Consider the following 27,290-nt stretch of genomic DNA (forward strand, 5'->3'; position numbering starts at 1 on the left):
GTATGAGTCCAAATGGGCAATTTGTTTGGCCTTCTATGCATAATGCAGCGTGGCAGAAAACTGTTATTGAGAATTTAAATCAACTATATCATTTGCCATTGCAGGAGTTAGACCTATTGGGTAGCATTGTGCCCGTTAAATACGTTAACATAACTGCAACGGGAATGCCAGAACGCGATGACACGGTACCACCACTTCAACCTCTAAATGGCACTGGAGTAATTTGGTTTGGTGAACCGTGGCAATTGTGGCTAGCATGTCAACGTGAATGGGAGTTTGATACAAGGTTTCAAAATCTAACCGGTTCACCTATTTGGGGTGAATTGAAAACTGGAGGCCTGTATGTAAATGTATCAGGGGCTATCAGTTGCCACCAGGAGTCTTTTTGATATGTGGAGACAGAGCATGTAATGACTGAGTGGATCTGCAGTCTGTAACAACAAATGTCTTAGCCTCCATATTTATGCCAGGAGCAATGACTGCATTAAACACTAAGAATATACGAAGGTTAGCGTGCTGGGGAGAGAAGCAATTTAATCTTACATCGCAGATTTTAAGTTCATTATCGCTTGACGTAGATAGTGTTAGGCATGCTACATTACAAAATAGAGCTGCAGTAGATTTTTTGTTATTAGCACATGGACACGGTTGTGAGGATTTTGAAGGGATGTGTTGTGTGAACCTTTCTGATCGTTCCATATCTATCCACAAGAAGTTGTCACAACTGCAGGGAAACATGAAGCATATTCTTGCTGATGATAATCCCTTTGATGAATGGTTGAGAGGATTGGGGATAACAGGTTGGTTAAAGACGTTATTGACGGAAGGAATACGCTTTGTTATAATTATTATTGTAATGCTTTTAGTTTTTAGCTGTGTTTTTTCTTGTTTAAAGAGAGTAGTTTTTAACATAATCAATCAGGCCTGGCTTGTGCAAAAGAAAAAAGGGGGAATTGAAGAAGAATGGCTGCAGAAGCATGGCCTTAGAATCTCTGAAGACCTGCACAATCCAGGCCTGGTATTAGAATAGGCCTGTAATCAGAATTGTGCTGAAGTTAACAAGAAAGCTTGAGCTATTCTTGAATCCTGAGACCCAGTAATTATGTTGTGCCAACAGGCCGTGGCTGTAACAAGCTGCAGCTGCTGGGAAAGCAGGTGCAGGGCCAAGAAAGATGGGGACCGGTATGGGAAAATAGGGAGTAACAAACTACAAGGCTGAAGCACAGCAACTCAATTAGCTACATGGATAGAAGGCTTATTTTATTCATGATAATTAGGGGTGTGAGAACTGTGCGCGTTTATAGAGACTACTAACCAATTTTATTTCTGCTTTACAAATATGCACGTGTATCGATTCTATATAAGTAGTGTTAGAAACTAATAAAGTTGAGCAAGATGCATAACTCCTATTGAGCGACTTGACTCCGGTGAACCCTTCTTCCAACAAGTAAGAGGCAGCATAACCCTCCTGCCAATTTATGAGCAGCCTTCTCATTCACAACATATTTTTCTTAGCCTGGAACTATGCTTACCATCTCTTCTTAACTACAGGAAACACTTCCAGTACTTCTGGTACTTTGAGTACTCTAGTAAATTTTACTGACCTCTACTGTAATCATAAACTTACAGCTTAAGCTACATCTAAAGAAATTCAAAAGAAATTTTAAACAATTATATAGAATAATCTCATTAAATTCTTACCTATAAGGAGAACATTTGTATGCTGTCTTTCCAGACACTCAGCAACTTCTATTGCTTTCTTCAGGACTCGCCTGTTGTGATACAGGAAAAGATAAGTGAACATTTTCATAGCATTTTTACAATTTTCTTATGTTTACCCTAAAAGGGATTAGAATGTCATACTACTGAAACTTTAATACTTCTTTAAAACAACAAAAAACCATGCTCAGCTTGTGTAAAAGAGGAACTGTTTACCCTCAAGAGCAAACTTTCAAGAGGTATCTTTATTTGGCCATTGGTCATGCATTTCTAGTTGTTACCTTTATACATCTGCAATACAATACTTTATTCTGGATCAGTAGCAGCCACCCACCCACACACACACTGAAGTATTACAATCACTAACAGCCAGACCTGTATCCTGAAAAGAGTCAACATCACCACACTTATGTTCTAATCTACTAGATACATTTCTCCCATAATCTGGTTTTAAGCGGCAGAGGAAAGGCTCAGCAATCAGATCTTGTTAACATGCGGACAAAACTTATTCAGAAATTACCATTACACAAGGAAGACTGAGTGGAATGACAGAACACATAAAACCAGATGTAACACTGCTGTTTTCTAGACTTAACTTTTCATACAGTTGATTATTTTCAGAAAGAGTTTGCATACAGATTAGGATTCTTGCAACTGTTTAGGTCACTAATAGAAGATGACAGTTTATTTTTTACGTGTGGAGTTGTCACATTCTTTGTTATAGCATCTAGAATAGCTGAGAAGGCATTCCTGCTAACTGCAAGAGCCAAGAACAGGCTGCTCCAGGAAGCAACTGGATCCAAGTATGGAAATGACCAGTGTCAAACCAACATACGGACAGAATTTGGGCTGGTATTTACTTCAAATTACTTGTGATCTTGGTTATTTCAATGCATTTCTGAACACACAATCTCCACTAAAAACTCTCATTCAACATACATTTAAATTCTGGATAAGGAAATGAATAAATATTTATTGATTGTTATTAAGACTGAGAAACTGAAGCTGACTGCAGAAGCACTTCACAGTAACAAGCTGATCACAGAATAAACCGGCAGACAATAGAGCTAGCACAAAGTAACACTGAAAACAAATAAAACCCTTCAACATTCCACTATTACAAGCCTTAAGTTAGCCAACGCCATTCCAACACTTACTCACTGTGGACTGCTGAGAGAAGAAAAAAGAACTTGAGGAACAATCAGGAGAGGAAGGGGACAAAACTGAGAACAACTGTCATTTTATAAATCTTTGGTTGACTAACATCTTGAATACTGCAGTTCATCTCGTCCTAAAGGATATTATAGAAGTAGAGAGTACAGAGAAGAATGGCAAGGCTAGTCAGAGACACGGAACAGGTTTCATGCAAGAAACAAATAGGATTCTTCAGTTTGGAAAGAAGGTGACTAAGTGCAGGAGGGAAATTACTGGATCTATATTTTTAATAGGTTTGCTGGAAGAGTTGTAATTGGAATCATCTGCTGCTTCTCACATTCTTTATGTAGGAGGCTTAACACAGGCCTGCATTGTCTCAAGTTGTAGAAATAAAGATACATAAACGGGAACATATGTCTGTCTTAATTTTCTTTCCTACCAGAGGTGAAAAATGTTGTCATATTTCAAGAAACTAGCTAGAAAACCCACTACAAAAACATTTAACAACAATTTGAAAACCAGAAAGTTAGAGATATAGCAAACCTGGTTATCTCTAGCCAGTTTGTGCTCTCCAGTAATGAAAACCATTTCACATCAGTTGCCCAGAATTCTGTACTGTTGTCTGCAAAAAAAACCCACAACCAAAAATTGGTTTGTTCACATAAATGTTGCGCTCATTAACAGCTATCCATTGTATTACTCTTCAGTTATAAACTGTTACAAAACGACCAATACTAAGGAGTCATTAAATCCTAATCACTGTTAAAGTCAACACCCTGTAACTAAAGGAGGAAGTGAAGTAGTCCTACAAACTCCAGTGTACAGCACCACAGGCTTTCAGAAGTATGCTGTAGAGTTTGTAACAACCAAACCAAGTAAATCTGTTGACAAAATGGGAAAGGAAAAGAAGTTTTATTAGAGGCAATCGTTCTTCCAAGTTCCAGTTGCCTTGACTCTAAAGCATGATCTAATCAAAGCTTAATATAAAGAGGCTGGATTTTGAGAGCCACTGCCATTAGAGCCAGAAACACAAATGGGTTTTAGAAGGAGGTTACACAAATTTACGGAATGTAAGACTACCTGAAAAAGGTTTTAAACAGCTTTCACTGCAACTGAAGAGTCATTACAATACAACAAAAAGGGAACAGCTAAGATGTACTTGGCCTCCCTGTTTAATACTACAATGTCATTAAACTCTTACGCATTTCACGAACGTTTTTGCAGCTTTTTAAATGCAATTAAATCTCTATTGCTTTTATTTTTATCAAAGCCAGTCTTCAGAAACTGGAAAGCTCTCAAGCTGATATAGTCAATTAAAACTGGAATAGATTACCTTTCCTGCACCTCAAAGCTCAAGGTTTACAACAGTTCTACTACTCAGAAACAACCAAGATACGCCACATTTCCCTCCTTCACTACTCGCCCCCCCAGCAGGTTCAGTTCTGCATGTTTCTGCATAGCTTCTCTTCACCTCCCAAAGTCTCTCCAGACGCTTCTAATATTTAATTCCAATACTCACTTCTGTCTTGTTTTCTGCAGCTTGCATCTATGACCCTCAAGTGTACAGGCATATATTAGTTTTGTTCCTGTAGCTGTTCTGCCTCCATGACTGCTCATGCCCCTCATTCTGTTCATTACACATCTAAAAAAACCCAAATATCTTTCTTTCCCCAATTTATTTCACCCTGACCTTAGAAACCAGTTCCCCAGAAAAGCATTAGACTGTATCTATCTTCAAAGCTTCCTAGTCAGTTCTGTTCACATTAAACAGTTTTCTCCAATTTTTTTCCCATTAACATCTTCAAATTCACTACCAGCCTCTATGTATGACACCCTTTAAAGTGTATACATCACAGTACTTCAAGATACCCTTCAGTCCCCAGTCCGCCCTCTTTCTATCCGATTTTTAGAATATTCCCTTGCACCCAAATTTCATGTTCCATTTAGCCTGCCATCACTATTTGAGAAAATTCTGAATCAAGACAAAATTCCAGTACCGATTCTGAGTCCTTCAAAACCATCCCAAAGCCATGATACCAAGGAAAAGTTCTTGTCTTTTTTTCCCCCTGTAGAAATAACAGGCTTTCCTCTAGAGTGATAACATTCATATTGCATACTGAAGTTTTCTTTACTTGTCTTACACTATGGACAGTACAGAAGAGTTTTACTCCAAAAGTTGAGTAGCCATATTAATTGTGGCTGGCTGTTTGTTTTGTTCAACCATGCTCAACCACAATTAGACTCAACCACTTTGTTTGCACAGGGCCATGTACAACCGCTTGGTCTGGCAGCTCTTCTCCGGCCAAAGTCACCTCCAGGTCAAAACAGAAAGTTTTTAAAAGCACAACAAAACACCTGCAGCTTGTTTTACCCCTTAATCTAGGTATTTTGCTTAAAAACATCACAATAAAAAGCAAACTTTTTCCCTTCCTCCTATCCTCCAGGACAATGAAGAAATACTACACTAGGATTGAGAACTGGACATCTTATTTAAGGTATGTGGGCAATTAGCATGTGAACAGTCCAGCAAAACTAGCAGCTACCTTTGCAACACTTCAAGTAAGAGGAACAATTTAAGAGGATCCAAGCTGTCCCCATCTAAATCCTCTTTCAAGCAGCTACATACTACTGTGGTTTCCGTTTTGCTTAATGAGGATTTCTATAACTGACATTTCAGTTTGGGCATGTGTTCAGAACATTATGTTACACTGGAAGTTCATGGAATGGTTTGGGTTAGAAGGAACCTTAAAGACCATCTAGTTCCAACCCCCCTGCCACGGGCAGGGACACCTTCCACCAGACCAGGTTGCTCCAAGCCCCATCCAGCCTGGCCTTGAACACTGCCAGGGATGGGGCACCCACAGCTGCTCTGGGCAGCCTGTGCCAGTGCCTCACCACCCTCGCAGTGAAGAATTTCTTCCTAATATCTAATCTAAATTCTACCCTCTTGTAGTTTAAAGCCATTACTACAGGCCCTACTAGGAAGTCTGTCTCCGTCTTTCTCATAAAGCTCCCTTTAGGTACTGGAAGGCTGCTGTAAGATCTCTCCAGAGCCTCCTTTTCTCCAAGATGAACAACCCCAGCTCTTCCAGCCCGTCTTCATAGGAGAGATACTCCATGCCTCTGATCATCTTTGTGTCCCTCCTCTGGGCCCTCTCCAACAGGTCCATGTCTTTCCTGTGCTGAGGACCCCAGAGCTGAACACAGCACTCCAGGTAGGGGTCTCAAAAGAATGGAGCTAGGAGAGAATCACAAAAAGGCCATGCTCCTTTTGATGCAGCCCAGGATATGATTGGTTTTCTGGGCTGCAAATGCACATTGCCAGGTCATGCCGAACTACTGATCAGCCAACATGCCCATGTTACCTAAAACAAATTAAATAGGCACATACAAAAATAATGGTTAATGTGCTCAGACTCTGAAAAACAGTAGTAAGGTAGTTAAGTTTCTGTAAGCTCTTAAGATTTCAGCAAAAAGTTACCTGAATGTTTTTCTCAAGACTGCTAGTGCATAGTGCTATGTTCAGTGAGCTATGAACTACTAACAAAGCTTATTAAAAAGAGCTGTACGTCAAGGACACTTACCGGAAAGCAGTTTTAACATATTCCCTTTTGCTTCAAGTAATATAAGACAATGATACAATTACACCGTTGAAATACACAGTATTTCCTGAGAGATGTTAAATGACTTGAATTCAAGCCCTAGCCTTTTTCCCATAGGAGTGTAGGTTACTAGAAACTACATTAAAATATAGGTAATTATTTTTAGCTCTCAAGATTGACTTTGGATTTGACAGTCTATCCTGAACAAAATCCTCAATGTAGAACTCTGGCAAATACCTCATACCTTCTTCAGAGTGTCACTGAAGTCTTTACTACAAATTTACCAGAAACCAGTCATTCTAATTTGTAATCAATACCAACTTAGCACCTAAATTCCATGTATAAAACCAATAAAAAGGACTTGGACACTGCCTGTAAGCTACACTGCAAATATACAATTCCTCAATGATGCTCAGTTCAGTTACATCCAACATCAACAGCCACAGGTGAGCTGCCACAGTGTTCAGCATGCACGAGAGGTTATTGCAACATTTACCCTCATTACCTTGTGGAAAAAACACTGTCCAAAATGGCTCAATAGCACATTGTACAGCTGCAGGGTGGCGTGGAGCTTTTTTCATGCCAAGAGGTGAGGTCAAAGTACTGTTTCATGACAGCAAAACAGTCCCAGAAAAAAGTCTGAAAGCCTGGATTATACTTTCACATAGCTCCCATTTTTACTCCTTTTGAGAGGACTTACTGTTTACAGTAGTCATGTTTAGCCCTACAGCCAGTGTGACAGAATTGTAAGCAAGCTCACAGTTCATAGGTTTTGAGATTTAACTAGTTTGTAACAAAAGCTAGGGCAAAAATTAATTAACATTTAGACTCAACTCTTGACATAGCAAAGGCTTAAAAGGTTAACACTTAACATTCAATTTCAATGGACCACAGAAGACTGAAAAATCTCTCCCATAAATTTCAGTCCAGGTAGTATATTCCAACTAAAATTCAAACTCCATAGTCACTCTCTTTAAAAGTAATTTTCAGGCACTGTGACTGCTTAGCAAGGTAGTTAAGTCTAAGAACTACAAACCTCCATTACCATGCCAGTCATAAGCACAGTCTTCAGTCACATTTAAAAATCTGCTTTTAACCACCATCAAAAGCAAGACAACAATCAAGACAAGGACTGCATTCATGAAACATAAACCAGCATTGTTATGCTTTGCATGTCAGTCACTTTAGAGAAAAAAACTAAAGTTTGACTTACCTATCAAAAACAGCTGTTTAAATCTTGTGTACGCAGTCTGGATATCTTGCAGAGATGGAAGGCTGCTAGACAAGTCATCCATCTTCAGGAGTTCATAGGGAGGTTTGCTAATGGTCTTATAGATTCTAAATCAAATCATCAAGAGATTAAAGCCGCCGGCTTCACAAGTCCAATAATGCACAAACTATTATCACTAAAGGCAAAGTTAATAGGCATGGTTTGGGAAACAGCTGTAATACTAGGAGATATACACCGTGGAAAACTAATGCCCTCCATACATTTTTAAGTACTGGCTGGAAGCTTGCCTACAAGCTTATGAAAAGTTTTGCTGTTCTTAACTGTTCCCAATAAAATGGTATTCATGCATATTTGTGCAGTTATGAATATTACAAGCATTACTTGATTGTTACTACTGCTTCTTTAGTATTGTATTCATTAGATACACCAAAATTATTTTACTAGCTGACAACTTAAGAGGTGAATCCAGAAAGAAGAGATGGATAGAAACACCCAAACCTCCCAGTAGACACAGTTTTTCTTGACTTTCAACAGTCAAATTACGTTCTGTTACCTAGCTGCCAGGTCTGCTCATGGAATACACGAGTAAATGGAAGAAATAATTTGGACTCAAACAAGACAGTATACCTGCCTTGTACTTTCCTACATATCTGCTAATATTTTCCCTAGGAGAAGAGTTAAAAATACAGGCCAGGTGAAGGTTCTGTTCAGACCCAGAACATCCCATTTTGAGGGACGTTCTGTCCATCATTGAGGCTTCAGAGCTCAGGTGAGTATCACCTTAGTAAATACCTCTGTTGTCATGCTGACTTTTTATTGTCAAGATTGGGGAAAAGTTGCTCTAGCTCATACTTCAGAAGTGAAGCCTTGCCCAGACAGGACAGAGTACATTGTTTCCTGCATGCTGGAGCACAGAAGCCTGCTTTAAAGCGAGAATTATAGACGTCCACATCATAAGTGCAGGTTACTACATCTACTGGAAGATGCATCAGATAAGAGAACCGGGGGAAAGCAATAGTTTGTTGACTACCATACTTATTCCAAATTGAAGTAAACAATTTGTGCTAGAAGATCTATCTGGCTCTGAACAGCTTTTCCAATAAAGGAAGCTGTTAACTGTAGAAATCTGCTGTGTGCTTGAGTTCAGATTACTATTACAATGGCATGTTAACACACTCTTATGGACAACGTGTAGATATTTTTTTAAATATTAATGGTTAATTATCAGTACTCCATAGCAAAGAAAACCACCAATACTGCTCCAAGTTCAAATGGCCCCAGACAAAGGATCAAAATATCAGCTGATACCAGTACAGCTTACTGTCAGTTTTACTTACTTTCACATTATGAAATAGCATTAAAAGAGTTGAGTCATGTAAACTTCCCCATTTCGGGAGAGAAATGTTAAGAGTATCAGCGGGAAGGGTCAAAAGCCTTTCCCTTGCAAGTATAATTAATTTTATAAATAAAAGAGTTTTTAAGAGCCTAATCAAGCAATTTTCTGTTAGTTCTGTGTGATTAACACGTTCTCCATCTATGAAAAGAAAGGAGCTAGCAGTGAAGCTGTGCAAACTAGTCTGATCCAATAGCTTGCTACTAAAAGAGAAGTTCTCTCCAGGACACTCAACAGGTTATAAAAAGCCAGGGGGAGAAAAAAAAAAGAAAAAAAAGCAGTAACTCACTGTCCTAACTCAGCCAGGCAGCTGTGCTCTTCCCCCTATGTAAACCCTGGCATTCTGCAGACCGCTGCACTAATTCAGCTCACTACCTTCAACTGAAATAAAGTGCTGTCTGCCATCACATCTGAAAGTAGTATTTCTCTCAGTCATTTTAGGTCACTGTAAAGTTATTTAAGAACAAAAAATCTAGTTTTCAGAAGATGGCAGAGTTCAGAGAGATTTAAGACTCGGCTTGCAAATCCATGTTTACAGATGGAGTCTAGATTTCTCTTACCTGCAAATACAGTTGAGCCCATCAGCTAATGATACTTTAACTGACCTACCAGCCTTGCTGCCTTCTAATAACAGGCCACAATTTGTACAGAAAGATTCATCTGAGGTATATATCTATATATCTGTATTTCACAAATAAGCCTTCAGCAATGTTACAGTCCTGCACAATTGACCAACACTGTTAGGCAAAGGACTTAAACCCTTTCCACTACAGAAAACTACTTTTAGAACTTGTTTCCAGATGCGTGCAAGCTTAAAGATATAGCATATACAGAAAAAGAGAAGCAAGGTCCATACCAAGCAAAGTGTTGTGGACAGAATAGCTATTACTGACCCATCCAAGAAGATTTTTTGCATTTGTGAAGTGCTGTCATCCTGTTCTTTGGGAAATGCAGACATTTTGAGAAGAGCAGCACCGTTATGGCAAGACCAACACCAAATCTGCAGAAACACATTTAGCAGGCACAAAGATTGGTAAACCATCCTGTGCAAAGTATTTGCTTAAGTGACTGAGTGATTACAAGAAATTCCTCTACACTGTGCTTGACTGAACTTCTGGTGTATTCAACAAACCCATCAGTAGAAGCAAACTTCTGTATCTGCACCAAGACTACACGCCTCAGTACACTGTTACCACTTGCAAGTTTTAAGTTAAGCTTTATACAGGCACAGGGAACATAAAATGCCAGATTATATCAGAACATTACTTTTTCAACTGCTCTCATAGGTAAAAAAATTGATCAAAATGTCTATGGCCAAATTATGTTGGAAGACACGCCACAGCAACATAGTTCTTGTGACTCATATATATTAGCCACCAGTTTCTCCACACATAATATATAGTAGTGTTTTTCTTATAGGTCAGCCCTGACATAACTCACAGTAGGTACACTGTCATGCCTTTCCACGAGCTGTGCATAAATGGTCATCTAGGCATATGAAAGAAGATATTAACCACTCCACAATTAAATCAGATTGCAGTGTTACTGGTATTCCTTGTAGCAAACCAGTCCTCAAAGCTTCTTCCTTCCCTTTACACAATTTCTTGACTCACACCTACTGCTTGAACCTCTCAAGCTGATAATTAAATTCGCTTTTGAATGATGAATGATGTACCACTTATCTATAGGATGATGTACTTATGTTTATCTAAAAGTTGGGAAACGTGCAAGGACCCTTATTGCTAACATGACGGATGTACTAATTGCCAAGTCCTTGGATTTGTCATCTTTAAAAAGGCTATCTGGTCCTAAGTTCCTGTTGTTTATACAACGTGGCAAAGACAAGGACTTAAATCATGGTCACTAGTTTAGCGATATATGTAAATAACTTCCCAGAATTGTAATGAATATGTAAACGATTTCCCAGAAAGTTAATGAATAGGTATGAGTTGCTTGAATAAAGAGGGGGCTGAAAGGTTCCCTTGGTGTGCATGAGTTTGGTGGGGCAATCCCCCATGCGCCCAGCGCTGCCAAATAAAGATCACCTCCGCTCACTTGAATATTGGTGCCCGATTCTTTAAATCACTTTGAAATGCAGTCAGAATGATTTTTGTCAGGAATATTACACAAATCAGAAAGTTATCATTCTGCTATCAATTTATACTAGCCAAGAGATACACCTCAAAAAGGATGCTGAAACTTCAAAATCATCAAAAGTGGAAAAAATTACTATATTGTCCTTTTACTGCCAGCTCAAATGGATTTAAAATGGTCAAGCTATTTTGACACTAGCTTTCCCAAAATTTGGAAATAATTAGAAGAGTTCTACAAGGCCTCTGAACAATGGTCAAGGGAAGAGCTATGGATGTCATCTACCTGGACTTCTGTAAGGCTTTTGACAATGTCCCCCACAGCATCCTTCTCCCTAAACTGGAGAGACGGACTTGACGGATGAACTGTTTGGTGGATGAGGAATTGGTTGGATGGTAACATCGAGATAGCAGGGGTCAATGGCTCAATGTCCAGATGGAGATGAGTGAAAAGTGGCGTCCATCAGGGATCCATACTGTGACGAATATTCTTTAATATCTTCATCAATGACAGACAGCGGGATCAAGTGCACCCTCAGCAAGTTCTCTGATGATGCCAAGCTGAATGGTGGAGTTGAAATGCTGGAGGGAAGAGATGCCATCCAGAGGGACCTTGACAGGCTTGAGAGGTGGGCCCGTAAGAACCTCATGAAGTTCAACAAGGCCAACTGCAAGGTCCTGCACCTGGGTCAGGGCAACCCCCCCAGTATCAATACAGGCTGGGGGATGAAGAGGTTGAGAGCAGAGAAGGACCTGGGGGTGCTCATGGATGAAAAGCTGGACATCAGCTGGCAATGCAAGTTCACAGCCGAGAAAGCCAACTGTATCCTGGGCTGCATCAAAGGAAGCGTGGCCAGCACGTCCAGGGAGGCAACTCTCCCCACAACTCCACTCTGGTGAGACCCTGCCTGGAGTACTTCATCCAGCTCTGGGGCCCTCAGCACAGAAAGATGGACCTGTTGGACAGCATCCAAAGGAGGGACAAAAAAATGATCACAGGGATGGAACACTTCTTCTGTAAGGGAAGGCACAGAGACTTGGGGTTGTTCAGCCTGGAGAAGAGAAGGCTCCAGAGAGACCTCAATGCAGCCTTTCAGTAATTAAAGGGTGCTTATAAGAGAGACAGGCACTTTTTAGCAGGGCCTGTAGTGATAGGGCAAGGGGTAATGGTTTTAAACTAAAAGGCGGCAGATTCAGATTAGATATGAGGAATGTATTTTTTACAATGAGGGTGGTGAAACACTGGAACAGGTTTCCCAGAGAGGTGGTAAATGCCCTATCCCTGGAAACATTCAAGGTCAGGTTGGACAGGGCTCTGAGCTACCTGTCTAGTTGACGAGTCCCTGCTGATGGCAGGGGAAGTTGGACCAGAAGAACTTTGAAGGTCCCTTCCAACCTGAACTATCCTATCAATGCAAGACGCAATAAAAAAGAAAAATCACTTCTGTTTCTGTGTAACAGCCACTGTAATTTGTCTGGTTGACCATCTCAGAAAAAAGTGACCCAAACTATTTTGAAGTCATTACCTGAAAGGGCAAATTAGGCAGTACAGCACTATCTTCTCCGTGGATTAATTTCAGAGTATAAAGTGAACATGGGTTTCCTTGGCAAATTTGATGGACATGCAGCAACGAAGTTAACACTTCATAAGTGAGGTTACTTTGCTCCTTGTTTCTTTATATACTGGTTCTTAAACTCTGCTATGAGGTAGGAAGCCAAAGCCAGCTTGCTACATGGCACAGAACAGTGTATTTAATTTCATTTTCTGTTGAGACTGGCAGAAGTAGTTTTTCAGTTAGGCTACTTGGCTTTGTAAAAAAGCTGCTTTCCAGCACCCAAGCTTGGTAACTGGAGGTATTCAGCTATACCTGTACATGCACGGTCTTCACCTCAATATCCAAATAGCATTTCAAGCCCTGCATCCTGCCTCAGCTAGCAGTCAGTCTCATGACAAACAGGCTGATGTAAAAACACTCTAGTAGTATATGTAGACTACAGGACATTAGACACCTGATGTAAGCAAATGGGGGCTGTGAACCATGCATACATATTCTGCACTACATACACACATACAGCACTACATAATACTTTGAGCACTTCTTCCAACGTCTGTTTCCACTTCTATAGATGACTAGGTATACATGTGAGCTGTTGAAAACAAGTTCTGAAAATAATATGCAGTACTATCTGAAATCCTAATTGAAATTGTGTCTTCTCCGTAAGATTTCTTACCCTCAGCCATGCATATATACTTACAGGAATGCCTCTGCCTTCATACTTCAAGATACTCTCTTCAGAAACACATATGGGAACAACAAAATACAAAGGCAGCCTAAGGTAACAAAAAAAAAAAAAAGTTTCTTGCACTTAAAAACTGAACAAAGAACAATCTCCAAGCTCATTTTAATGACGGTAAGTGTTCTAGCCCACATGTTAATTATATATTCACTCTTACTGCTACAATAACCTTTCTTACTATATAATTATATTGTCCTCAACACCCTCCCTTTATTTTCAACTGGATAAGGTATTTTCTTTCAATCTTGAGCTCTTCATTATCTTCACTGCAACATTCCTCTGCCTTTCCAAGATTGTAATTAAGTCCTACATTTAATTGTAACATCTAAGGCTGACTGTTAAGACCACCTTGGTTCTCTCACTCTTCGTTGTTTCAAAGGATACCCTTGTAGTATTAGACAACTAGTTCTGCTTCCATACTTTGTAAGCCGTTCATGTCACAATTCAAGAATGTAATTTAATATATCATGAATTTCCAGTACCAGCCAACGCTATGTTTAAGGCCCACAGAATCAACAAAGATAAGCACTTAACCTCAGCTTGGGCCTCTCAAGACGGAGTCCTGGAGTAAAGACTTCTTTGAAAATTGCTGTTTGTTTCCAAGATCCATGAAGCCTTTCAGGATCTGACCATTTCCCATCCCTGGCAGTGTTCAACGCCAGGCTGGATGGGGCTTTGAGCAACCTGGTCTGGTGGAAGGTGTCCCTGCCCATGGCAGTGGGGTTGGAACTAGATGTTTAAGGTTCCTTCCAACCCAAACCATCCTATGATTTTATTGGACAACAGTAGTACACAAAGCCTTGTACACATTCTGAAGGTTCCCCAATAGATGCTACTTAGCTATACTCGTAGAAGTATACATCTCTAACCTTCGACTAAAGGCAACACAACTCCCATCAGCACATTTTGCAGATACACTTTAAACCAAGTACTCTTTCCCCACCCAGACCCCCAGCTAAAAATACAGAAAAATCTCAAGAACATGTAACTTGAAATTTTACCAGAGTAAAGGTAGAGGAAGGAGAAAATGTTATCCTAACCAGTAAGTATGACAAAAGTGTAGCTACCAGACCTTTATATTTTCTATTCCATTTTAAGGTGGTAACTCCACCCCTACAGATACTCTAAGCCTGACTGACCAAGGTCTTGAGTAGCCTGACCTAATGCTGAAGTTAACCCTGCTTGAGCAGGGGTTGTATAAGATGACCTCCTGAGGTCCCAAATCAACGTATCCCATAAATCAAAGTGGAAACCAGATACCCTAAACAACTGTCTAGGGTTCAGCATGAAAGATAACACTGATTTTTGCAAATCTTAATGAGACATATATACAAAGGTCACTGTTAACCAGGTCAAGCTTACTTTTCAGAGACTCTGTAGCCTTCATTGGTAGTCACTGCTTTGTATTTCACATTTCCTTTGGTCCGCTCCAACTCTCCACGCCAATCCTCAAGAGTGTCAAACATTACAGTTTGGTTTCTTCTATCTGTCAGACATCAATAATGTTAACTTTGTAGACTATCAGGAGCTCTAACATGAAAGCACTCCTAAATCAAGTAGTTAGTTTTTATTAAGGTAAGCAAGCAAAACCTCTTGTGTCCAGAAAGCCTTGAGTGAAAGATAAAACGTCTTTGTATATCACACTGCTTCTCTGATCTTCAGTGACACATCTTCCATCAAATACTGCTTTAATAACTTCAGGAACAGTTTCTCCTACAGAAAATAATCAGTTCTTATGGAACTTTCATACAGTTGAGGCTGACTTACATCCAGACTAAAACCCAGGATGCTGTGCAGCCAATACCACTGCAAACTAGTGCAGCTGACTGGCATCCAATAATCCAGGCTCAAATGTGGAATTAACAATCATACCAAAAGCCTTCCTGCAATTTAGATATTGCGCTTCATGTAAAGTTCATTCTTCTATCATGGGTAGGAGTTTAGCGCTGAACAGAACATTTCAGACACTTGACAAGAGCAGAAAATTAATTGCAGCAATTCAGTCTCAATCATTTCAGCTGAGAACTTTTCCTGTTATTTCTATTCAGCCACCTTAGCAACAGTTATGACAGCAGGATGGTTTAGCTCCAGATCTTGTAGAACCACCATAAAATTTACCAAATAAGGCCAATTGTTTCAAGCACCCATGATAATTAAGTATCCTGCAACATCAGCTAACACTGAAATACCAAACAGAGCTAGAATTCCATGGAAGATACAATGGCAAGTTGAAACTTTCCACCACAACACAAAGTAGATGAAAAATTTACAGTTGGAAACAGATTATTAATGAGCTTTAAGGGATGAATTAAGATTTTAAGGGTATGAGACTGTAAGCGGCATAAAGTAACAACTTCATAAAGAATGAGACCTAGGCATTTATTATTGAAGATAGTTATTAAAATATGAAAGAATTCTGGCACAATACTTTCAATGCTGCTATGAAGATTAGGCTTCACCCAGACTTGTTTAGTCTCTACCTGGAAAAGCTTAGTGTCTTTCTGATGTTTGTAGCTCAAATTGAACACCAGTTACAGACAAAGCCTGCAGGAACTACCTGAGTCAGCAGCGTGCCCTTGCAGCAAAGGCAGCCCATGTAGTCCTGGGCTGCATTAGGTAAACCACTGCTTAAAGGCTGAATGGGGTAATTGCTTTCCTCAGATCAGCACTGGTGAGGCCATGCCTGGAGCGCTGTGTCCAGTGCTGGACTCCCCAGTGAAGGCCTACTGAGATCACTAAAGAGCTTGAAACACCTGGTGTGAGGAGAGACTGAGAGCTGGGACCATTCAGCGTGGAGAAGAGAAGGCTCAGCAGGGGTGCAGAGGGGCAAGAAGTCTTTCCAGCGTGTGTTACACCCAGCTGGAGTGGAAGCAGAGGAGGGGAGTGAAGAAGATAGATCTGGACTTAGTGGTATCCTGTGACATGACAGAAGGCAACGCACACAAGCTGAACTACAGCAAATGCCATTTAAACAAAGTTTTGCACTATGAGCACAGTCATATAAGGAAACAGGCTGTTCAGAAAGGTTGTGGAGTCTCAGTCCTTGGACATACTCAAAACCCAGCTGGACACAACCCTGGTAAGCTTGCTGTAGCTAACCCTACTCTAAACAGCAGCAGATGGACAGGAACATGACTAGATGAGCTCCAGGTTTCTTCTAACCTCAATGATTCTGTAATTCCTTGACATATTTTGGTAATACCAAATAATTGATTAATACCTTGGGTATATCAAAATTTCCCTCTGAAAGGAATAGGTGTTGCTGATGCACTACGAGTCAGGTTTCTAATTCAAACAGCACCATTATTTCAGCTGAAGCCTGAACTATGAAATGCTAAAAAATGCACTGACAGTTTTATCTTGAATTTTGCAGCTTACTATATTATTCAGCCAAGTCTGATCAAGTGGGAAGACTATGTAATAAGTGAGCTGTAAGGGGAAGTCAGATATTTACTAGAATCTTGCTATGCAAACCTATGCTTTTTTTGCAGTTGCCTGGGAGAAACAGATTGCTTGCAAATAACAACAGAAAGGGAAATACTTTGTCAGATGCCACTGAAAATGTAGTAATTTAAGAATTATGAGCAGGAAGTTTTGTTCACTGCAATAGTACAGAAATGACGTATCGATAAAATTAAGGAAAATATCTTCTAGATGAGAGCACTCTAGTCAGAAGCACAGGAAAAGCACTAGCATATTGATCACAGTAAGTCTGCAATCCAGTGATGCTACTCTTGCTTGGAAAATTCCTGTGCAACTACACTGAAGGACACAGAAACCAATAGTAGAAAATCTAGAGATTTTTAGCAACAAGTCTAACAATGTGGAATGAGAAAAATGAATCTTCTGAAGCTATCTGCCAGCAGGGCAGAGTCATAACCTGAGAATAAACTCAGCTACTAAGCGTCCCAGACTGCTTAAAGAGCTAACAGTACACAGCAAATAAAAATAAAAAATACAAAAATATTTACCTGTGTTGTTTGGGGCAGCTGATGCATAAGAGAACAGAAACAAGCGTTTAAGCAGCTTAGGAGTCTGGCTATGATGAACTATACCACTGACGATCTAGGAAAGGACCAAAAATTAACACCCAAACACAGACTAAACACTGTCAGTGTGAAAAACATGATTTTTTTTACCCCCTCCTCCCAGTCTTTAAACAAAACTGTTCAATGGGTTCTGTCTCTAACAGCTGACTTTTAGAAAGCTTCCTCTGTTGCCTGAAGGCGCTAACTATTTGACTTAATGAGAAGCATTATACATATTCAACTTCCAGAATGGCTCTCATATTTAAATAAAGGTAGTAGAGCCCTAGGTTTGGAGTTCAGATTAACCTGTCAAAAGAACTCAAGTTATCAGGAAAATAACTATTCCCATGCGAAAAAGCCTGAAGTCTAAAATCTAATAGTTATGTATCACAAACAGAACAGCTTTAAAAGTTTTCCTGAGCTGAAGCCGATTTCTTGTAGTACTCTGAAGCTCTGGTTTTCTTCAAAGAGCCAGTGCATCTGATCTTTTTAACTGCTATACATAATGATGTTTAATGAGTAAGGTTAGCTAGTAAAGTTAGGTCTTTACTTTCTCTCTTAATTGGGAATGATCAGAAAACACTTCAAGTTTAAGGGATCTCTCAGGGTGAATTTCCTCCTTACCTCATCCCCAGAATTAGACACCCAACACTAAGCTTAAAAAAGAAAAATCTATACTTACTCTTTTCACTTCCTCTTCCTTTGTATATCTCAGGCAGAAATGAAATACCCTAAGGTCTTTACAGTAGATAATTAGCTTTTCTGGGTATTTTCTCAGTTGTCCAGTTAGAAGCTTCTTTTTCTCATCATAAACTGCAAAATTAAAAAGTCTAGGTAAACATCAAAAATAACTTTGCCATCTGTTGATAAAACTACCTCTGCTTGACTTTTCAAAATTCTCAAGAAACTAATTTAAGCTCAAGTTTTAGCAAGTCAGAACAAGCATCCTGCAACACAGACCAGCAAGCTCTTGTGCTAATATACTTGATAAACCCACTCAAACTACTTCCTGCAATGAAAGGAAGCTTGCAGCAAGCCAGCTGCTCCATGATTATTTCTATTCACATTCTGACTCAACAGTAAGCTGAAAGTTCTGAGACGCATAAAAAGCATAATTTAGAAGTTCCACCCGAGGGAAAGTCCCCAAACAACTGAGATCATTCATTCCTAAAATTATTATTTTTTTTAACCACCCCAAGTGGTTATAAAGTCCCCAAGAGAGCCTTTTGTTCACTTCTGTTTGAGGATGTATTGTTTCACAACTTGAAGTGCTGCCACCTAGGCCATTGTATATGAAATTGAAGTGTCTCACAACCAGCTTCCACTAGTCTCCCCCCAATCCACTCCTTCATGAACCCACACCACCATTCATACTCTGAATACTCAAACACTAGTCTAAGGTCAGGCTTCTCAACAAAGCCTTCCCCACTATTTACTAATTACCAGCTCCATTCTCCTTTACCTTTTTGAGCAATACAGGCATAACTGTAAGCCCTACTGCAAATTTACATAAAAAAACAACAACAAAAAAAATCAAATAAACTCTTTGATTTACTTGTAAATTAAAACCTCATTTTCTATCTTCTTTGATAATTTTGAAGACATTGCAAATCTCAAACCAAAAGTTCTCTTAAACAAACAAAAGGTACTGTTTGGCACCTTACTGCTCTGCAGTACCATTGCTCAAATGAAGAGAATACCTCCATGCTTATAGAAATAGCTGATACACTTCAAGATCCTTTTGCACCATCTTAATCAGAGACTTTTCATAGTACAGTCTTCTTTGCTTTGAATCATGGCATTTTGCAGCAATTGTTTTGTCTGTCCCAGAAAGATAATTAATGAAAATGTAGCTCTGACAAGCTGAGGGATAACACTATGTTCTGACAGATCTCTTATCTGTCATTTTATTATTAATTTATTATATCTTTTTTCTGGACTATCCAATCCTAGTTTCCAAAGTGGCAACACTGTTTTCTATACAGGATGTACATGTACAACAAGCAGCAGCACTATAAGACACTTAAAAGTGTGAGGCATGTTAAACCAAGAGGAGAAAGCTGACTTACCTCCATAGATTTGGTCTACACATTGCAAGGTTATGTCATTTTCTCCTACAATCTTATTCTTAAATTGTGGCTCCTAGAACATGAAAAAAAAACCACCCTTAGAAATGTCACACTACTAAGCAGTAGCAGCTTCTCACAAGTAAAGGATGTATTTGGCACGTGTTAGTATCAGCATTACCTCTTAGAAACTGTGCAAGGCAGAGCACTGAAGAACAGTTATTAAAATATAGGCAGATGCAGGTTACACAGGCATAGTTTATAAATAAAACTGGACCTGCAGTTTAAATATCAGCCATGCTTGAAATGTAGATAGAGTTTTTACTTTTCAAATAGCTTCAAAGCATGCTTTTCCATTAAGAGTTACTTTTCAAACTAGAATCATCGCAGTAAACAGGAAATACAGTAACTTGGTGTAATCCAAGCCCTTTTATGACAGCTTTCCTTGCTATGGGAACCTGGCAGGAAATAGAAAATATCTTAAAAGAAAAAGTATCCCAAGAATATTCCAACATAACAGCCAGTTTTATCACTAGGTAAAATGAAGACACATGCACAACCCAATTCTCTACTGTTTTCCAAACTTGAAGCGATTTTGGGTTCCTTCACTTTTATCATTCCATGAGTTCAGTGTTAAAAATGACATTTGACTGATGTCACAGTTAAACATTGTTATGCTAAATATTATTACCGGAAGGCTGATGTACACTGCATCATTTTACATGAAGACAGCTGTGAACACAAGGTAACCTAATTCAAGTTATTTTCAGGCCTGCAGTACTCTGAATCAGGTGGCTAATAGTAAAGTTTTATTAAGAGAAATGTTGTTGTGACTTGGCATGCTATAAACCCAAGATTTAAAGTTAGTGATGGAACAGAAATTAGCATGGCCATTACCAACTTTCAAATAAATCTCATGTAAGCTGTGGAAAGGGCTCTTTGTTCAAATTCATTTCAGAAAGTCCAAAAACTCGAATTTGGCTGTAGAAGCCTTAGTTTAAAATTTAAACTCCCTCAAATTTTACCCCAAGAAAATTTCAACTACAGTCGTGTCAAATCATATTATTCTCATTATTCTTCACTGTCAAGATCACCTTGCACTTGGGAGCCATCTACTAGGCTCTCCTTTACTTTTATCACCTAAATGGACCAGACTGTCTCAAATGTTTAAAGCACATCAAATAAAGGTGTGGTATTACCATTGCCCTTTGACAGCTCAATTTGAGTACCTAAACCAAAGGAAACAATATTCAACTAATTTCTAGTATTTAGGGACTTTTAATCTTTTTTAATGTTTGCCAGCTCATTAGTACCAGGTTTTCAAATCTTTGCAGTCAACACCTGACTTTGAATGGAATAATTCAGAGCTTTACTGAGCCACACAATTATCCACAGCATTTCCACTTGTGCAGCCCTGAAATGGTTCTGCAGCTGTAGCCCAAAGTCAAGTCAGACAGAAATTCTACATTAGAAGTACATCTGACAGTCACTTTTGCAGTTGCTACTAGACAAGCACTGAGAAATCACGTTTAAGCAAACTATTGATTTAATTTTCAAAACAATTTGTTCTTTTAACTTAAGCTTTACAAAATTACCAACTCACAAGACAAAGAGTTATACACTACATCTAATGTAAGTGTCTACATACAGGCTTCCACTATTTTTACTCATCATGAGAGCCTGAGGAAGGATCTGCATAGACCAAGCAGATGCAAACTGTTTAAAATCAATCTGCATCCATTAAAACTTTTTTATAAATCTATACTAATGATGTATCCTTATATAAGGGAAAGATAGGATTATTTATTAAGAGACACTGCACGTTTTCAGAGCCTTTTTGGTCTTAATTAGAAGACTTGTCTTCCTACGTTATCGTCTGCAGAAGTATCGTCGTCAAGGAAAGCAATCTTGAAGTTTGTGCATACAAGTTTCCCGCAAGTGCCACGATTTGATCCATCTTCTTGCATATACTTGTATACTGTGTTTGCCTCACAAAGCAGCAGTTCACCTGCATAAAAGAAACACTGACTTGCAATATAACTGACATTTATAATTGGATTATTTCAACTGTTACCTTAAACTCAGCATTAACTTTCTGACAGCTTCTCCTAACCATATGCCTGAAGGTATTTTATCACTGTTACACAAGAAGACTGAGGCAGCTCCTGGAATCAGTACATTGAGAGCCTTCCAGATTATTAACATTACTAAAGATGGACTGAACCCTGTTCAAGTGCACATGTTTAAGGGTTCTGTAACCACAGGTACCTGTATCATGGCCTGTTCTAAGTGGCAGAAGAATAACACCTGAAGTTGTAAAGAGCAACCATATGAGTGTGTACTTGAAAAATACAGAACCCACCAAAAAGTAGTTTATACAGTCAATAAACAAGCTGAACTGTTCCAGTTTTCCTTACTGCTAAAGTCTAAGAATGCTGAAACATTTGTGTTAATTATTACAAGTCCATCATATTTAATTTTTCATAGCTTTGACTGGGGATGTTGCTTATTTTACAGGTCCCTGGGCTACTTTAAAGTTCTCAACCATAACTTTGCACAAATTATGCTCAATGAAGTTCTAATTTTGAAATTTTCAGGAACTGAGCTTCAAGTTTAAGAAAGTCAAACCAGCTTTGATCAGCCAGACTCATGGTCCTTCAACAAAGTGCAAAAAAATCCACAGAACAATACTAATTTATTCTAAGATTTTACTTCTGCTTTATCTTAGTAACATCATCTCTCCTGATCTTGGAAAATAAATTTAAGAAGAATTGTAAATTAAAAAAAAAATATCTTAACAGTGATTAAGGCATCAAAAGGCCTAAGTAACTCATAGTAGAATCAAAGAACACTACAAAGTAAGTTTGCACTAGCTCTTGGTCTTCAGTTTCCAAACAAACAGAAAACCCACCCAACTATCTTTTAAGAAAAAGGGAAAACTGAAGCATAGATAGTTCTCCACATGCAGCTTACCTGAAGACACTGTACTCTACAAAAATTGAAATTTTCAACAACCCATGCTGATATAGATATTATAAATATTTCAACCTATGGGGTTTGTTACACCAAACCCTCCATTTTACTACCTGGGACACTGATGTCACATCAGTGTTTGCTGCAGACATGGAAATATTTAAATATTGCTTACATTATTTTTTTGTAATATTTAATACTAATAATATAATATACACTAGTTACCTGGTAATAAGTGAGGGTTTACTTCCTTTTCTATAGGTTCCTTTATGTATATTTCCTAAAGAGAGAAAGAGTAATCATTACTTTGCAAAGATCATAACTTCAACACATGCTGTAAATAACAGCACCTCCCTCTTAAATTCCTCATGTTCCAGCAAATAGGCAAATTAAAATTAAGGAAAAAAAAAATTATGAAGAATTTATGAAGAATTAGGGAGAACAGGTTTGCAGTGTGATCCTTCCTAAACAGTAACAGTCTACTAGCTAAGTAATTAAATCAGTGGTTTGACACCCACATTGTCAGTTAAATGTGGCTGTGAACATAAAAAAGGAAATGAATGCATTTTTTGTATAAGGAACAAGACAAAAATAAAGCATTACCAATACCTTCAGTTCTCTCAGCACATATAAAAACCATCTCCCAAAGTTCATTCATAAGCTTTTCCACATATAACTTAATATTTGTTTCTAATGTACCCTTCACAGTTTTTCAAGTTTCACCCTTCATTGTTTCTGATTTTCTTACAGGCATTATTGCAACCAAAGTTACTTAAACAGTACTACCAAGATTACAGCGAAAGGAATTTTAGAATGTCAGAGCCAAGAGGTAAAACCAGTCACAGGATATCCTTCAGTCTGGACCCAAACTGCAGAAAACAAACCTATTAAACTCTCAGTATCACTTATTCTAGCCTTGAAGCACTGATAGTTTGGCTAAAATCTCCAGCCAAAAGACTGTTAAACTAGAGGACATGCTACACCCTTTCCTGCTCAGCCAGTTCAGAACTTCCTCCTCCGAGTCCAGCCTTTCTGGAAAACTATTAGTTAACTGGAACGCCACCCCCCCCCCCCCCACACACACACACACCCGGGGCCACAGCAGTAAGCAAGCTAATTTTAGTTTGTCACCAGCATCCAGTCAGATACTGCAAATCAAAACAAGCAATCAAAAAGAGACAAACAGCAACAGTTTTGCTGGATTAAATACAGAGAAAGAAAAGCCCATGGGAGCATAACATAATCCCCCTCTGCCATTCATATAAACACTTGCTCTCAACTTGTTTCAGAAGACCCAAAACAAAGCTTGAGGGTTGCATAGCAAAACTAGAACCACCAGGAAACCATGTCATGAGAACAGCAGACATTCAAGACAGGTTGAAAAGAGGCAAAGGTTATAAAATGAAGTGGTGATGATGTGAAGAAAGGAATCCAACTAGATGGCAACTAAATGCAGGGAAAACAATTTGCTGCCTCTAACTTCTAAGTGTGTATGTTGCACAAGTAAATTTTCATCAAAGTTCACGCTTGTCAGTTAAATAAGCTGGTATGCAAACATGGCTTATGCTGAACACTGCTGCATTCAGAGAAGAAATATACACATGTTTTCCCAGTGTTGTCTCTTCACTGCTGGTAACTCCAAGCTAAACTTTGGTTTACTACTGCCTTTATTGATATGCCTTCTACTACCACTCTGAGTGCAACTAAATGCAATACTGTGTGCTCATAAACGATATCCCAACAATCACTGCTACAGAATAGTAAAACCAGGTGCTTTTCCAGTAACCTTAACTTTGGAAGGTATCATAAGGCATGTAACAACTACTGTTTATGTATACACAATGCTTGCATGTTTGTACTTATTGCCAAGAGTACCAGTTGATGCTAGTGTTGGCAGGTAAGACCTGGGCAAAACAAAATTTGACATCAAGTTAGTTCCTCAAGCTTACACCCATTTGTTAAAATGCAATGAAGTTTTTATAACAGGTATCACAGAGGCAAATAATTTTGAAGAAGTGGTTTAGATTTTGATTAGAAGTTAAATTGCTTAAGTTCTGAAAGGAATTAGAATTTCAATTAAATAGCATCACAGCAGAATAGAGACCTCAGTCAAACAGAGACCAGTTTATAAAATCCAGCTTCAATCTTCGTTGAAAAAACCTAGACACTGAAGTGCTTACTATAGGCAGAATACCTGTAATATACAACAACTTCCAAGACTGAGCCTCCAAAGAGTTCTATTTGAAAGCCAACATTTATATTCCTGTAATAAAATCATAAATATTTTAAAGACAGTTTTCATACATATGCACTGGGGAAAGACAGAATGCAAGCCATGAACACTGCTGAAGAATCCATGCCACTGTGCTCATTTTCCAAGGGAGGATATGAAAATATATTAAATTCTATTAATGTCACATTTTGTATTTGCTCTTTTAAGAGAAGAGGGCAAAGATCTTTATGAAGAAAAGTTGTTAAGTCACCCTGAGGTGGTGCAAGTTCTGAAGGAACCTCTAAGTTTAGCTAATACCTCCACTCTGTTTTAACTTCATTTTCCTAATGGATTTCAGTTTTGCAGTAACACAGATCTCAGGACTAATTTAAGAGCCTGCTGACACTAAAATGCATGCTCCTCAACACCCCTTTAATCAGTCACACAGTTCATACTCACCCCCCCACCTCTTTCATGTCTGGGTTTGTCTGACTGCATAGTGAGGTAATTTTGCTCATAAGATCAGCCGGAAATTCTGCACTTGTGCTACATTTGGTTTTGCTGTTACTGCCTATTGTTAGCAGAACTGGCTCACCAACAGGTCAGCCGAGCACAGAAACAAAAGAAAGGGAAGCAGAAGTCTGTCCCTTTCCACAAGCTACCAAATCCACTCAAACCTGAGGAAGCTTCACCTTCTGATCATTTGTTAAAGTTAAGCTTGCAAGCACTTTCCACACGTGACCACTGAAAGCTACACACACCTCTAGAAATCTAGATACTTCATATGTAGCTTCCCCATTCTGAATGCCCCAAGCAGTATCTTGGCACTTCTTACTCAAGATACAACACAGGGAACCCTACTACCAGCAATAATTAAAAGCAGATACCCACAGGACATCATACAAGTGAGAAAAATTCGGGCTGTCTCAGAAATTACAGAAACAAAGACCTCAACCTTGCTGAAGGTTTGTCCTGGTTTCAGCTGGGACAGCGTTGGTTTTCTTCTTAGTAGCTGGTGCAGTGCTGGTTTGGATTTGGTGTGACAATGTTGGTAACACACTGATGTTCCTAGCTGTTGCTGGGTAATGCTTATACTAAATCAAGGACTTTTTGGTTTCCTGGGCTCTACCAGCAAAAAGGCTGGATGGGCACGGGAAATCGGGAGGGGACACAGCCAGGACAGGTGGCCCAAACTAGCCAAAGAGGTGTTCCATACCATGGGACACTGTGCTGAGTATGTGAACTGGGGGAAGAAGAAGGGGAGGGACGACACATCTGGCATTATGGCATTTGATTTCCCAAGTAACTATTATGCATGATGGAGCCCTGCTTTTCTGGAGGCAGCTGAACACCTGCCTAACGATGGAAAGTGGCAAATTAATTCCTTGCTTTGCTTTGCTTGTGTGTGGAGCTTTTGCTTTACCTATTAAATTGTTCCTATCTCAACCCTTGTGTCTTAGATACCTTTCCAATTCTTCTCCCCATCCCTCTGGGTGTGGAGTGAGTGAGTGAGGAGCTGCAGGGTGCTTGCTTACCAGCTGGGGTTAAACTATTGCAAGGTTTTAGAAATTTCTTTCTCAGAGCAGCTTCTCACCTGTGCACTTACCTTGCACTACATTCCTTTTTCCTAGGCTATCGAACAGTGGTAGACAATACAGCAACACCCCGTAATTATCAAGTATAACAGTACAGAGTACCAAATCATACCAAAAGTGAAGGCTGACAATGTCACACCATACTAATTCATAATGCATCATCCTTGTTAGTTCAACCCAGCCACAGCTGATAGCGCTCTGAAACCATGAAGTGCCAGGGAGAGGAGTCACCATGCCCTTACAGATTCCCTGCTTCAACAGGGGGGACACAACACAACAGACAAACCTCTTTATCTTGGTTTTTACCTTAGTATAGGGAAACACTGCGCAGCTTGCAGTGCTCCGGGACAATATTCAGCTCTCCCCTAAAGACACATTTAAAGGAGCTAAATATATTCCCCAAGTCTGTCTGGGGAGATATGTCTTTCCCAAGTGCTGAAGCATAAAAAAGCCACCATGTGTGAGGCAACACTGACTTTAGGGCAGTAAGGTCAAGTAGTGGCTATGCTATATTGACAGGGTCCTGACAGTTAGGGCAGGAGAGGGATCCCAAATAATTCCCACTCTTCCTCCTAGAGCCTCACAACTGAAAACAATTCCTTACCTACCACTCCACAGGGAAGTAAACAACTGTGGACAGAAAATGAGTACAAAGTGAAGAACGTTCCCTGTATGCCAGAATCCAGATCTTGTCAGAGAATTCAGGTATTCTTTTAATCAGTATTGCGAAGTATGTATATAGGCCTATTGCTACTGGATGCTGCTTATCATTCTCAGAGAGACTGTGTGTACAGTCTGCTGCTGAAATTATATGCTGTAAGCACTGAACCTACCTTACTTACCCCATGGTAATGTTTCCATTTACCCATAGCTGGGACACTTGTGCTACAGGTAATTCCAACAATGGAAAACAACATTTTTAGTAAAC

At 39.2% G+C, this 27,290-nt stretch overlaps 1 protein-coding gene across 1 annotated transcript in view; it reads right to left on the reverse strand.

Moving 5' to 3' along the window:
* Positions 1-27,290, reverse strand: part of MTMR12 (myotubularin related protein 12) — a 43,255-nt gene that overhangs the window by 11,491 nt on the left and 4,474 nt on the right. Inside the window, exons 2-12 of the mRNA XM_055699147.1 lie at positions 22,781-22,835; positions 21,451-21,590; positions 19,586-19,658; positions 18,199-18,329; positions 17,460-17,553; positions 14,851-14,974; positions 13,447-13,522; positions 9,994-10,100; positions 7,690-7,814; positions 3,418-3,496; positions 1,702-1,772 (exon numbers count right to left, since the gene is read on the reverse strand). Coding sequence (XP_055555122.1) covers positions 1,702-1,772; positions 3,418-3,496; positions 7,690-7,814; positions 9,994-10,100; positions 13,447-13,522; positions 14,851-14,974; positions 17,460-17,553; positions 18,199-18,329; positions 19,586-19,658; positions 21,451-21,590; positions 22,781-22,835 — 1,075 coding nt within the window. The remainder of the gene's footprint in view (positions 1-1,701; positions 1,773-3,417; positions 3,497-7,689; positions 7,815-9,993; positions 10,101-13,446; positions 13,523-14,850; positions 14,975-17,459; positions 17,554-18,198; positions 18,330-19,585; positions 19,659-21,450; positions 21,591-22,780; positions 22,836-27,290) is intronic.

This window comes from Falco cherrug, chromosome Z, assembly GCF_023634085.1.
Source record: "Falco cherrug isolate bFalChe1 chromosome Z, bFalChe1.pri, whole genome shotgun sequence".
Classification (NCBI taxonomy): domain Eukaryota; kingdom Metazoa; phylum Chordata; class Aves; order Falconiformes; family Falconidae; genus Falco; species Falco cherrug.